The following is a 16,488-nucleotide window of genomic DNA, read 5'->3' as shown; positions in this document are numbered from 1 at the left end:
CTCCTATATATATATTTATATATTTATATATATATATATATATATATATATATATATATATATATATATATATACCTATATATATATACTATTATATATATATATATATATATATATATATATATCTATATCTATATCTATATATATATATATATATATATATATATATATATATATATATATATATATATATATATATATATATATATCTACCTACATGTACCGATCTGTAGAGTGAACCTTGGGTTCATTGTCCTATAAAATAAGCTGAAAAAAAATAAAAGAATGCAGGAATTTATCACGAACTCTAGTACATGATATAAAGTTTCTCTCTCTCTCTCTCTCTCTCTCTCTCTCTCTCTCTCTCTCTCTCTCTCTCTCTCTCTCTCTACACACACACCCACACTCCTTACACACACACACCACTCTCCTTACACATGCAGATGAATTTCTTACAATGGGAGAGAAAGAGAGAAGAGAGAAGAAAAAAGGCAATGATCCAAGTGTCAAAGGCAATCGGTCTTTTGTCAACTGAGTAATGTTATTCAGTGGGACGGAGATCCCTCACGATACGTACCTGGGACGTGAGTTTGTATGCTTGGCTATTCTCCCCCTCCTCCCCTCCCCTGCCCCCTTACCCCACCCCTACTGTACTTCACAGTGACATTACGTCATAACAATTGTATGTTACTGGCAGATTGATCCCAGACAATCTCTCTCTATTAGATATTGAATCATGAAAGGATATATATATATATATATATATATATATATATATATATATATATATATATATATATATATATATATATATATATATATTTATGTATATATATATACATACATACATACATATATAATATACATTTTATATATATTTGTATGTATCATATATATATATGTATATATATATATATATATATACTATATATATATATATATATATATATATACATATATATATATATATATACTATATATATATATATAATGAACACATGACATTGTTTCTGAACTAAATGTCTGACTCACATTAGGAACGAACCTCGTTCTCCCGTGTGACAGGCCAACTTTTTTATAAACCTTAGTGGTAGGTCATAGATTTACTGTAGCCTGTCACTCTGGAAAAAAAATAATTATATATGTTGTGTGTGTGTGAGCCAGAAATTAATATAGGTATGGATATATATGTGTATATATATATATATATATATATATATATATATATATATATATATATATATATATATATATATATATATACATATCTGACTTTCATTTTTGTTGTTTTCCACCTACTTTATGTAGGAAAATTCAATTCACCTTTCAATTTCTGCTAACTGTTACTCTGAACTGGTTGTTTTTAAAAGCACGGGTCTCTTTTTCATTTTAATTTTGAGTCTAATCATATTCTTTGTCTTTTCTTGTATTCAATTAACCAAGCTCTTTCGATCATGCTATTATCGGCCATAAAATTTGCCATTGCAACCCCGTAAAATAGATATCCACTAAGTGAGACATAAGTTGCATATTTTTTTTCTAGAGTAAATTATGCCAGTCATTGACTTTGGAAATTTCGAAAAGACTAGCCAGTGGGTTTGAAGACTTGCCATTGGGTTTTAAAAGTAACCAGGGTGTTGGAAGACTAGATAGTGGGTTTGCAGACTATTCAGTAAGTTTGAAAATTAGCCAGAGGGTTTGAAGAATTGCCAGTGAGTTTGAAGACTTGCCAGTGGGTTCGAAGACTAGCCAGTGGGTTTGAAAACTAGGCAGTGGGTTTGAAGACTAGCCAGTTGGTTTGAAAACTAGGCAGTGGGTTTGAAAACTAGCCATTGGGTTTGAAGACTAGCCTGTGGGCTTGGAAACTAACCTGTTGATTTGAAAACTAGCCAGTGGGTTTGCAGACTAACCAGTGAGTTTGAAGACTAGCCAGTGGGTTTGCAGACTAACCAGTGAGTTTGAAGACTAGCCAGTGGGTTTGAGAGAGTTCTTTGCTAATAGTAGATTCGTAAGTACAGGTCATATGGAGTCTTTTGATGCATAGGCACTGTATCAGAAACTGTATTATCTGTTGCATCATTGTTTTAGACAATGTAAAAGTAATTATTCCTGGAAGCCCTCTGTATGTTGTTCCCTTTACCTATATGTATCCAGTGCAGGTATATTAATGATCCTTTACTGTTTGATGTTTTCAGTATCAAGCTTCCATGACTGCATGGACAAATGTAGTAACAAGTAAAGCTTTCCTTTAGTGGCAATAAAGATGCAAATCTTAAATATAAATAGAATACTAACGAAAATGCAGCTCTATTATATTACCCGTCATTCTCAGGCGAAGTATTGATAAGTCGAAATAGAGCTTGAGGCCTTTCCGTCAACTGCAGTGGTTCTCAGCCAGGGGAATTCCCTCCTAAATGGGGAGGGGGGAGAAATTCAGAGTTTCGGGCGGGGGAATCGTGACCAAGGATTTTTAGTATTATATGCATAATATTTGGAATGCGTCTCTTGAGGCAGACAATTTTGGAAAGGGGCGGGGGGTGACATTCTGACACATGGTGAAAGGGTGCACGGGACAAAAAAGCTAGAGAACCACTGTATTTCTGTTGTAATACAGTATTTATGGGTTTTTTTTTTTATACTGTAGATGCATAACAAAACAGATCTGTGTTTAAAATGCCATGGACTGTCATAACTTTGAGCAGTTATAATTGAGATATTTTTATAAATGTAAGCACCATTTCTCTCTCTCTCTCTCTCTCTCTCTCTCTCTCTCTCTCTCTCTCTCTCTCTTCTCTCTCTCTCGATTTTATATATATATATATATATATATATATATATATATATATATATATATATATATATATATATATATATATATATATATATATATATATATATATATATATGAGAGAGAGAGAGAGAGAGAGAGAGAGCGAGAGAGAGAGCGAGAGATGGGCTTAAGTTAATATCATTTTTCTTTATTAACTGCATGATTACAGATGTAGTGAGATATCTGGAAACACCATTTTTACATCTTGTTATTATAATACTGTGGGACCAATCAGTTCCGTGTGATTTTTCACTAAGGTGCAAAAAAGGTCATAATTCTCCTGGCCAATTTCAGTCGTTAACATAATTAACCAAAGAAGATAATATTAATTTAAATCCAGGCCTATACACTTCTGACCCAGTTCTTCACAAGATGTACGAAAGTTTAAAGGGGATCTGGGTAATCTTTAAAACTAATTACCTTTATGTACATTAAAATAGCTATATACTTTTAATCTTATATAGTTGCTGTTTGTGGAACCGAGTCTTCTTTGTAATTTCTGTTGCTTTCTTTGTAGTTTGCTTGAAAATGACATCGAGGAAATGCGAAAGCTCTTGCAGTCTGCTTTTGCAGTATCTTCATTTTCATATACTTCCTTTTACATTTTATATACGTTTTTACTCTTGTGATAGAGATTTTTATACATACACAGGCACATTTTATATATATAAATTATATATATATATACATATGTGTGTGTATATATATACTGTATATTGTGTATATATATATATATATATATATATATATATATATATATATATATATATATATATATATATATATATATATATATATATATATATATATATATATATATATATATATATATATATATATACATATATATATATATATAAATATATACATATATTATACTTACTATATATATATATATATATATATATATATATATATATATAAATATATATATATATATATATATATATATATATATATATATATATATATATATATATAAATTATATATATATCCTTCTAGCCTGAACTCATTGCACGGCTGTAACACCACAGTTTGTCCCAACTTAGGTAACTGAGTACACACAACTTCTCAGTCTCCCTATAAATACGTCTCTTTGGCAGTGCTGACAAGTTTAATGCCAAAAACTGCTGATGTTAATAAGCGAATGGAACATTGATATATGCAGTGCACATGACCTATTAGTCATCGATACATATTTCGTACGATTTAACACCGGTTCTGCGTCATTGTCATTCTCATGACGTCGTGTACACAGCTGTGAAGCTTCGTACTCGCTCACGTGTTCTTCACACCTTTGCGAGTCGTGGAACACCTGTTTTTTTATTTTTTTTTTTTCGTTTTTTTTAATCAACACTCGGTTGCACCGAAAACACTTGTCGATGATTTAACATTTTCCGGCACCCTTTTGTGTGTCTCAGTCATAGTCATCACTTGGTTGTTTTTAATTTATTTTTCTTAGTAAATGCATCGTGACTTTTATTTATTCTGCAATAAATCCTGATCAGAATGGTCGTGACAAATTCTCTTAATATGAGAGTCAGTTATGCACTTAATGGTCGATGTCAGTAATCTATACTACCCTAATACTATTCTCCTTGCATTTTAATACATTTTTATCTATTTATGAATTAATTAATTTATTTATTTAATTTTTTTAATAAGTGAGATATCTTCTTTCTATATTTCCCTGTACTTCCTCTTATTTCCTAATGAACACCATATTCTTTGGGAGCTTCAATTTCGAGTCATTGGTCCTCAGAATAATAATAATTATAATAATAATAATAATAATAATAATAATAATAATGAACACCATATTCTTTGGACGCTTGAATTTCAAGTCAGTGGCCCCTGTGGGCTTGTTCCATATAAATAAGGTTCATCTTCTGAATAATAATAATAATAATAATAATAATAATAATAATAATAATAATAATAATAATAATTATAATAATAATAATATAATATTAATAATTTATAGGCCTCGCAGAAGCGCGCATAGTAAATGGAGAAACAAATTTCAAAGTGATCTATCTGTAGTTTATAAATGTCAAAAGTTAAAGATATCGATATGACCTTTACAGCGTATGCTCAGCTTTCATTGGCGTGTCTGAAAATGGAAGTCTGGAAGACTTTCCAGAGCTTCCAGCAATATTGTTTTTATCACGATTTCTTTTATGTCAGAATTACGGTGCAAGAAGATTGCTGTTGACTTCATTTGTCCATTACGACTCTGTATATTGTTATAGAATTAAAGTACAAGAACAATACTATCGGTTTCTATATTATTCTTTATATTTTTCTATACAAATGGCGGTAAGTTGGTTTAATTTTTATTGTGTTGTACAAAACTGGTTACTCAGAAATTGCTTATATTTTTCACCATCATCAGAAACAACGTCGATGACCATAGTTTTTGTGACGCCAGTCTTTGTATAAATGAGGCTTAGCAGTTGTATAGAGAAGCCAATAAAAGAAATCTGTCTTCAAATTTATGCAAATCAAAAGCTCTACTATACTCCTTATAGAAAAGACATTGTAAAAATTATGTCCGGTAAAAAGATATTAAGTTGTTTTATGGCAAAAAATCATGCAGAGAATGCTTTTGTTGACTACAAAACGTGATGAGGCTTAGCAGTTGTAATAGACAAGTTGAATAAGCAAAACAGCTGCTTTCAAATTTATGCAGATCAGAACTTATAATTAACTCATCATAAAAAGATATGGGAAAATTATGTCCGGTACAAAGATATTAATTATCTAAACGGATTTATCTATAAGCCTAAAGACTACTTGTAGAAAGCGATTAGGATTTTCGCCAGGAACTCTCTCTCTCTCTCTCTCTCTCTCTCTCTCTCTCTCTCTCTCTCTCTCTCTCTCTCTTTGATCGCCCCAGTTGAGAACACCACTGTGGGTGGTATGCATTGTTCAGGGTGGTCCACCGCTTCAGCCTGAAGTCCATTTTCGTAAGACATTAGTATTTAATCATGGCCCTACCCCCACCGTTCTCTCTCTCTCTCTCTCTCTCTCTCTCTCTCTCTCTCTCTCTCTCTCTCTCTCTCTCTCTCTCTCTCTCTCTCTCTCTCTCTATAATCTGTTTTTAGCATACACTTTTACACACATATATATATATATATATATATATATATATATATATATATATATATATATATATATATATATATATATATATATATATATATATATATATATATATATATATATCCGTTCTCTCTCTCTCTCTCTCTCTCTCTCTCTCTCTCTCTCTCTCTCTCTCTCTCTCTCTCTAATCTCTTCTCTCTCTCTAATCTGTTTTGCATTCCTACACACACATATACTATATATATATATATATATATATATATATATATATATATATATATATATATATATATATATATATATATATATATATATATATATATAACAATCGTGTACTTCAATTTTCACGTGCTGAAAAAGAAGATTAACATTCTAAATATTAAGTAAGTGCCCTGTGATACTTTGCATGTACTGTAATGTCGAAATTCTGATAAAAGCTGTTTGTAACGAAGGAATTACAGGACGCTAACTCCAAAACCGTAGTTGGAGGCGAGGACCACCCCAAATGAGGTTTTGGAGGAACATGATAAGCCACAGGCAAAGCTTTGCGTTGGAGAATTCTCTCTCAGGTGAGGAGAGAGGTAGGTTCCGATAATGAGGAAGACCTTCTGTTTCCACAGGTGTTTCTGTAAGGTAGTCGTACGTAATAGAGAAATATACGTAGCATGTGCACCCCATTCATTTATAAATAGAGTAGAACTGAATTGGTTTAATTGAATATAGAATTTATGCCAAAGGCCAAGCACTGGGACCTATGAGGTCATTCAGCGCTGAAACGAAAATTGACAGTAAAAGGTTTGAAAAGTGTAACAGGAGGAAAACCTCAAAGCAGTTGCACTATGAATCAACTGTTATGAGAGGGTGGACAGTAAGGTGGAAGAAAGAGAATATGAGAGGAGGTATAGTAAAAGAAACGAAAGGGGTTGCAGGTAGGGGCTGAGGACACGCTGCAAAGGACCTTAAGTAATACCTACAATGCACCGCACGAGGTGCACTGGCGGCACTACCCCCATACGGCGGGGGAAATAGAGTAGAATACCAAAGTATTCATTTGGAATACGCTTTGAATGATGGAGAAGACATAAAATACTGTAAGTTATGGACTTAGATATTTTGCGTTAGGTAATTGCATTTCTTAGCTTTTATTAACATTACATAATGGAGGGTTTAACAGATTACAATGAAATTTCTTCATTTAAGAAGTTCTTGGAAAACCACTGCGTGGTGCAGGTATATCGATCCCATTCAATCAAACACGGAAGATGTTAGTATCCATTTTTTTAACGCTTGGTGCTTTTTATAGAGAATTAGATTTTCCAATGCACTTAAAAAAGAAGAAAATATAACTTCTGTTCGTTCATATGGCGCGACGTACCGGATAACTTCCATTGTACGTTAAATTTTTTTAAAGTAGATGAATACGACCAATCTAATTATGAGTTTCAAATTGATAACATCAGATCAGGTAAACTACCAGCTTTTTAATTTATTTATTTATTATTTTTTTTTTTACACCTTAGGCTTCTGATTTTGTGCAGAAACATGAATAAGTTGGGTCTTAGGAGTACTGGGTAAATAAGTTTTTTTTTTTTTTTTTGACAGATCGCAACTTTGTTTTCTACGTTTGGAAGTTGCGCTTATTTTAGGGTATTGGTTAATGGTGGTACCTTAATATATGGGATATTTTGTGGCTACTGTCATCGCAGAAGAGCAAGAGCTCTCAGTGGCGTAACTAAAGAGGGGGCGGTCCACCCAGGGCTGCAATATTCCGGGGAAGGGGGGCGGGTTGCACTCTGACATCTTTTGAGCAAGTATTGCCAATAGAGCGTGAAATTACTAATCAGTTGGACGTTGATGTTGTTATTAGCGAATTCGCTTCTAACAAAGCTCCGTAGGGTTCCGTTGTAAATCTGCTGTGTTGTTTTTGTTGTTGCTTTATGAAATAAAGTGAATGATTGAGATGTTAAGGCTTAAAATGCGCGTTTAATTTGAACCACTTTAATAGTTTTTAGCACGAGAATGGGGCGGCATTTTCAGAGTCCGCCCCGGTCGCCACTAACGCTAGATGTGTCACTGAATTCTGAGCTGCTCCTGGTAGCACAGGGCGTGATTTAGTAAGAATAAAACCGAAAATTGTAAATGTGAAAAAGTATCTCACTTATTTTTTGCAAAGCAAATCCAATGCAGTACGTTCCTACACCACTGAAAAATTAATTACATTAATGCGTAGCCACACTTAGCGTAAAGATTGAATATTCTGCTCATTGTATTGTTGTTTTTATCAATTAAATCTCTGACATCTTAGTTATATCTTATATCCAGAAGATAAAAAGATACACCGCGGCATTCCGTGTTGATGGATACCTTAGGTTAGGTTAGATAATGATTATCAGTTGAAGACCAACATTTGCCTTTCACTTTATCATTGCTGTATTTAGTAACCTGAGATAGAAATAGAAGCTTAATATAGCTGCTACAAATAGAGATGTCAGGCCTTTGCTTTACAGAAGATTGCTGTTTCTTGCAAGACCTCTCCACTAAGTAGGATACTATAAAGCGAGTGAGAGAAATTTGCAGTAGCTTTGCAATCCACTTTCACCTTTCCTAAAGTCTGTGAAAAAAAAAGAAAACTAGAAACTGATGTATATTAAGATAGGAATGATGAGACTATGTCAGTAATCCAATCTCAGTCAACTATTATTCTTCAGTGAAACTTAAGACGACAAATATTAAGGTCAAACAGCGGTCATTCTTATGATTAAGCGCGACGTGAATATTAAATCAAAAGTGTCTTAATGCGTTAAATTTCTTGAGAGCATTTCGACATTCATTTACTATTTCGACAAAATATATTTATATATTTTATTAATTTCGTCGTTTTACATGCATAGTATATATATATATATATGTATATATATATATATATATATGATATATAACTATATATGTATATATATATATATATATATATATATATATATATATATATATATATATATATAGATCGATATATATATATATATATATATATATATATATATATATATATATATATATATATATATATATAGTATATATATATATCTCTATATATATATATATGTGTGTGATGTGTGTGTGTGTGCATATATTAGTGTTCCATATATGATTGCTATATATATATATATATATATATATATATATACAACGCAGACAATCAGTCGACCTAGATCAGGACAGCAATTTCGTAAGCGTGTATTTATTATAACACATTTGGTAGCAAAATGCTAGCATGTATTATAACACCTTTGAAAGCAAAAATGGGAACAGCAACTTTACTGATAATAAGACGACTGATTAATGATTGGCTTGGTGATTAAAAACCAAGTTGCCACTTAGCAAAATTCTTATTGCCTTTTCCCCTATCCAGCAGCTCTGATCATTTTCTGTTTTTTTTAGTGTATGTTTATGCTTATCTGTTCAGTTGTATGTAATCTTTAGTTAATGTATAATGATGAAAGACATTCTCTCTCTCTCCTCACCTATCTACTCTTATATCATATATATATATATGTTATTTTATTTTTTTGTCCACTGAAATGAAGTTACAAGGTTTGGCCACAGGCACCCTCGTACATGAAGATAAAATATTCACAGACAACGATGATGTTCATACACAGTGGTTGCCCGAATAAAACATGCATAGCAATTTGCACACAAACACATGCGTATATGTATATGTATATATATATATATATATATATATATATATATATATATATATATATATATATATATATGTACATATACATATATACACACATATTATAGAAGATGTATGATAATAGTTTTATAAATAATAAAAATAGAATTTTAAATAAATTAGTAATTTATGTCGTTAGGAAAGTAACGCATAAATAAATGGCTAGTCATCAACTACAAAATCCTAGATTCAATACGTCGTGATTTACAGTAAAACCATCAGAATTCTATTAGATTTTCTCTTTTGTTTTTATCAAATCAGAACTTTTTTGGAAACAGCCTCAGATTTATATATTTATATTTATATATATATATATATATATATATATATATATATATATATATATATATATATATATATATATATATATAACATATATATATATATTATATATATATATATATATATATATATATATATATTTATATGTATATATATATATATATATATATATATATATATATATATATATATAAATCTGAGGCTGTGTTTCCAAATGACAGTTCTTGATGATCTGATAAACAAAAGAGAAAACGGATAGGAATACTGATGGTTTTATCCTTGTAAATTACTGACGTATTGTAATCTAGAAATTTTGTAGTTGATGACTTAGTCATTCGTTAATGCGTTATTATCCTTAACGATATAATTACTAATCATTTGTAAATTCATAAATTTTATTATTTATAAAATTGCTTATATCATACATCTTCTATTTACTAAGACCTATCCTTCACGTTGTCCCCCGGTCTATTCATAACTCGTATTTATTGACACCATTCCGTTCATTCCTCGCCGCCGCGCATCCTCGCGCTTCAAATCCTATTCATCCTCTCGTTTCATTCCTATTATCCATTCATTCCGCTGAAGACGAGGGTAGGATGAATGCCCTCCCCTTACCCAACCCTACCTGGCCGACGACCGATACCATTAATTCTCATATCGTTACGAGGCGTCTCGAATGAGAACGTCTGATAATATGTATTTCACCTTTGACATGTTTACGCCCCTTGTAGCTGCAACGCTGTCGGCCAACATGCACTGCAATTTCGGAGAACGTCATGTCCTGTTGAGGTACCCCCTTTCCCCTACCCCTACCCCTTCCCTTCATCACCCCCTCTGCCTCCCCCTACCAACGTATTACACACCACTGAGAATGGATTTCCTCGTGTTCCTTCCTTCCTTCCTGCACCTCTCTCTCTCTCTCTCTCTCTCTCTCTCTCTCTCTGTTTATAAAACTGCAGTTCCATATGTGCATAATTCTGGTTTATTAATATTATGATTTTTTATTCTTATCAACTCATCAATTTCTCTGAAAGCTAATCTTCATAGAAGTAATTAGATCGTTCATTATGTGCTTTATATTATATTATTATTATTATTATTATTATTATTATTATTATTATTATTATTATTATTATTATTATTATCTCTCCTTAAATTTTTCGGATCATCATGATGTGGTTTGACGCTTTTCTATTTTTTTATTTCAGGGCAAATTGTGAAGGAACCATTAAGAAAACTTTCCGAGGGGGTAAGTAAGAAATGTTATATATAATATATATATGTATATATATGTGTGTGTGTGTGTGTGTGTGTGTGTATGTGTAATATATTGTACAACGCGCAAACCTATCTGATTTTGTGTTTTAATTATGTCCAAAATTACGCATGGCTGCATTTGCTTATTATATATATATATATATATATATATATATATATATATATATATATATATATATATATATACACATACATACATACATATATATATATATATATATATACATACATATATATATATATATATATATATATATATATATATATATATATATATATATATATATATATATATACTGTATATACGTGCAATGTGGTTTGTTGCACACAAGTAACACACCCAAGTAACACACACACACAAACACACACACACAATATATATACATGTGTGTGTGTTTGCCTATTATGTACTTACATAGACAAGCACATTTTCACATCCATGTATTACAAAATGCATTCATTCCGTGTAAGGGTGGGAGCAGAAATTATTCCATAAATTGCACCATTGATTATATTAGTTATGGCAAGCACCGTCATAATTTAAGGGCGGGCCATTATTGATATTAAGGGGTCTTAAAGAGAACGCTTTGTGCCCCCTCGCTTTTATTTATTCAGGAATTATTCTCGTAAACAAAGGTGGCAAAGTGCGGATATATCGTACAATTACCTCTGTGATGCGGAGCGGCTCATAAAACCCATTCGGGTATAATGCCACGGCGAGATTTTAGCCCTTATGTGCTTTCAAGTCACCAAAGCGTTTGCTAGGACGCACGCATGCTTAATCAAACCCGGGGGGCGCGTTCATACGCGTCCAAGCCACTAATCCTACAATGTAACTGGTCGATGGAAATGCCCATTCATTGCCGCTTCAGGTCGTTCCTTATCATTCGCGCCGGCGGGAGACGCGCGCCAGGGGTCGCTAAGGGCGACCGCCCCGTGGCATTGAGATGCCAATTTCGACCGATCGGCCCTCGGTCGTTTGGCGCCTTCTCGCCCCGCGCGGGCGAATTTCGTCCCTCTTCAGTTAGTCTGGCTATTACTAATCGTGGGGAAGTGTGACAGCCGTAATGCTAGTTTGGCTCGTTAAGAATCATTTCAGAAGAAGATTTTCCTCGCTTGCGACGCCCTTATTCTCGGCCACAATCATTTCTCTATCCCTCTCTCTCTCTCTTTCTCTCTCTCTCTCTCTCTCTCTTTCGTAATCTGGTGGACGTCATTCTTTTGTTTTTCTTCGCGAGATCTGAAGCCGTTCATTGCAATTTCGCGCCCTCCTGCTTCCCCGGGCGGTGTTTAGTTTTATTGTCGCCAAATCCAATATGGGTGTAATACGCAATTCGCATCACGGGCGCGATTGAATACGCAATTACTCAGGCCGTAAGGATACCATAATTCCTTCATATCGTTGCGTTAATGGAACCATAATGCAAGCGTTTGCATCCCAAAGCGTAATTGATTTTTGTTACGCATTTTATCACTGTGCGTAACTGATTTCTTTTTTTATTGTTTTTTTCATTTTTTTAATCAGTAGATTTTCGTTTTTACTTAAAAACTGCACCGCAATATAGAACAGTATGAGTTTTATTCATGTGTTGAATCTTATTTTTTTGAAAGTTTTAATGAATTGCATTGAATTGAATCCTTTATTTCAGCTATAAGCCATATACTTTAGATAACATTTTAAAATATACATATGTTTATAACAGAGCTCTATAGAAAAAATCGCATGAATAGAAATACATTTATTACATTTATAATAATAATAATAATAATAATAATAATAATAATAATAATAATAATAATAATAATAATAAAAGAGATACAATAAAAGTTTTTAGTAAGTATGGTATTATATTTTATAAAGTATAATACCATACTTACTAAAAACTATTAAATTATTATTATTATTATCTTTTATTATTATTATTATTATTTTTATTATTATTATTATTATTATTATTATTATTATTATTAGTCAGAAGATGAATGTGAACAAGCCCACAGGAGCCACTGACTTGAAATTCAAGTCCAAAGAGTATGGTGTCTATTATTATTTATTTTATTTATTATTATTATTATTATTATTATTATTATTAGATGGATTATTATTATTCAGAAGGTGACCTTATTCATAAGGAACAAGCCCACAGGAGCCACTGACTTGGAAATTCAAGTGTCAAAGAATATGGTGTTCATTATTATTATTATTATTATTATTATTATTATTATTATTATTATTATTATTATTATTACAGAGTGAATCTTATTCAAAATGAACCTTTCATATGGAACAAGCCCACAGAAGCCACTGACTTGAAATTCAAGCGTCCAAAGAGTATGGTGTTAACCATTGTTATTATTATTATTATTATTATTATTATTATTATTATTATTATTATTATTATTATTATTAGTCAGAAGATGAATCTTATTCATACAGAACAAGCCCACAGTAGCCACTGACTTGAAATTCAAGCGTCCAAAGAATGTGGTGTTCATTAGGAAGAAGTAAAAGGAGGTAAAGGGAAAAGCAGACAGAAGATACTTCACTTATTGAAAAAAAAGTAAAAAAGAATTAATTAATTAATATATAAAAATGTGTTAAAATGCAAGGAGAATAGTATTAGGGTAGTAATACCTTTTAAATGTAACCATCATTGAATATTCACTATCCTAATCCTGGCTGGCTTGAGGAGACAGGTACCCGTCATATATATGACCAGTTATTTTCTCGGTGCAAGAAGCGCCCATCACCACACGTCGATATTATATTTATTATTGTTAATCGATTCTCTCTCTCTCTAGTATTATCATCAGCCATTTAAGTACCCTGAAATTAATTGAGATTACAATAATGTTATTGTTTAGTCGATCTCTAACTCTCTCTCTCATCAGCCCCATAAGTAGCATGGAAATTTATGAGACTAGAATATTGTTATTGTTTCTAATCTATCTCTCCACAGGGTACGGTGTTAGCTCTTGCTGTTTGTGATTATCTGCAGACATAGACCTAGTAAGAAGTAGATGACATAAGGAGAAATTGCTTGTGATGAAGATAGGCTAGAGACCTAAATAAAATATATAAATGGGCAGAGCATAACAGGATGGTATTGTTGATAAATTTGAATCAATGAACTATCTCTCTCTCACAACAAGGAAGCAGTCCTTGGTGTGATAAGTTGAATAGAATATGTTATGCTGATCAAATCACTATTGGTAAAGTGACCTTAAACAAGAAAAGCTGAACATGATTATTTATAAAACGTAATGTACGTAGTCCACTTTAATATTGCAATATAATATGGTACCCACACTACCAAAAGGATATTGCACAAATAGAGTGTGCCAGTTATTACTACAGCGAATAGAAGCAAAAAATTAATGGAAAGACTTACAAAGGAAGAGAATATGGTGTAGAAGGAATACTGAAAATATCATGTTTATCAAAAAGAGCAAGCAGAGGTGTAGATTAATAGTGCCAAAACTCTCACACAGGACATTAATCCACCATGCACCAGTACCGATAATGCAAAGCGTCTATTCATCACTATCTGAGGAACATAACAGGAGTGAGCGTAGATGTAAGAATAAGCCCTGATGCATCCCAGACCATCCAAGACTTAATGGAAATGCGTACAATATTCTGGTAGACATTAAAGGCGCTACACTCCTCTCTCTTGCAAGGTCTGTAAGGCAAAGGTCTCTCATCTCTTATAAGTACCCCCTCTTAATGGAAATCTCTTGTTATTGTTTAATACTCTCTCTCTCTCTCTCTCTCTCTCTCTCATCACCAACAACCTTAAACACCTGAAATTAATGGAGCTATCTCAATTTGGCAGGGGCGGAATTAGGCCGTGATTTTTTTTATTCCTCAGAACAGTCAGCTAACGGGCAAGCACCTCGTAAAAGCGAGCCTTTTTCCTGCAGTTAGCGAGAGGTAATACGGCAGTTAATTAGGGAGAATGAGATCTCTTATGCCTGAAATATCGATGATTAACCCCCGGGTGAAACATGAGGTGAGGAAGGAGGAAGGAGGACTCTTCATAACGACTGAAACGTATTGCATGATAGGCTGGAATTTGGGCTGGAATTGGGGGCTAGAATTTAGGTGGCACCTGTCGGTAATGGGCGTAGGAGAGGATTCCGCTTCAAGATGACACTGTTTTCCCTGAAGGGGGAGCCAAGTCTTCGTTGCAAGAAGCCCTTGAACTCATTCCCATTCTTCTTCTTCTGCCTTTTTGTGGGAGTCGTGGGTCTTTGGGTCTTCTTCTGCCTTCTTGTGGGAGTCATGGGTCTTTGAGTTTTCTTCTGCCTTCTTGTGGGAGTCATGGGTCTTTGGGTCTTCTTCTGCCTTCTTGTGGGATTCATGAGTTTGACAAAAGTAAATCTGTTAAGTTTTGCAATAACCCCCCTTCTTATGAAAGGGAATTATAACATGTCTTAAATACAAGTCGGCAACATATCGCTGGCATATTACGCACAGGTTGAAAACAAGTCGACGATCGTATGTAGAGAACTAATCTGTGCCCAGTGCTGTACAATCATAACAAAACACTGTTTAGAATTACCAGTAAGTCGTATTCAACTTGTATTCAACCTGTTTGCGATTTGTGTGCCAAGGTTACCGACTTTTTATGTTTTGTTAGTGAGTGTGGATGCACCCATCAATGATATATCATTAATGCTTTCGGGTTTCCTTCAAAATATATATATATATATATATATATATATATATATATATATATATATATATATATATATATATATATATATATATATATGTTGTACTATATATAGATATATACAGTTAGATAGACAGATAAATAGGTATATGTATATATATAATAGAAAGATAGATAGACAGATATTTATTTTTTATGCGGTTAATTTAAAACTTGTTCATCCTCATCGACATTCACTCAAGAGTTGAGTTGCTGAAATAGTATAAATTATTTTGCAAGAATCTACGAGTTCACTACAGCGAGCACCGTTACTTCCGTGCACCGTAAGCCACCACAAAATTCGTCATAGATTCTTGTGACAACGGAAGTCAAATTTAGACGTCAGAGAAACGGCTAGATGGCGTGTCTAGCGATGACATGCGAGACCCCTCGTAATGCTCTCAATGTTGAGAAACTCCCCAGGCTTTATAAAATTTTAGAGCCGACTTAACTAAGGAGACCCATAGAAAAAATCGCATGAATAGAAATACATTGATAAATATATATCACACTTACTAAAAACTTTTGT

At 32.7% G+C, this 16,488-nt stretch overlaps 1 protein-coding gene across 1 annotated transcript in view; it reads right to left on the bottom strand.

Moving 5' to 3' along the window:
* LOC136847609 (uncharacterized) overlaps positions 1–15,606 on the bottom strand; it is a 41,483-nt gene extending 25,877 nt beyond the window's left edge. Inside the window, exon 1 of the mRNA XM_067119325.1 lies at positions 15,354–15,606. Coding sequence (XP_066975426.1) covers positions 15,354–15,606 — 253 coding nt within the window. The remainder of the gene's footprint in view (positions 1–15,353) is intronic.
* Between the last annotated feature and the right edge of the window lie 882 nt (positions 15,607–16,488).

Source organism: Macrobrachium rosenbergii, chromosome 17 (assembly GCF_040412425.1).
Source record: "Macrobrachium rosenbergii isolate ZJJX-2024 chromosome 17, ASM4041242v1, whole genome shotgun sequence".
NCBI lineage: Eukaryota > Metazoa > Arthropoda > Malacostraca > Decapoda > Palaemonidae > Macrobrachium > Macrobrachium rosenbergii.
The sequence above is the reverse complement of the archived record's forward strand: the minus strand, read 5'-3'. Positions and strand labels throughout refer to the sequence as shown.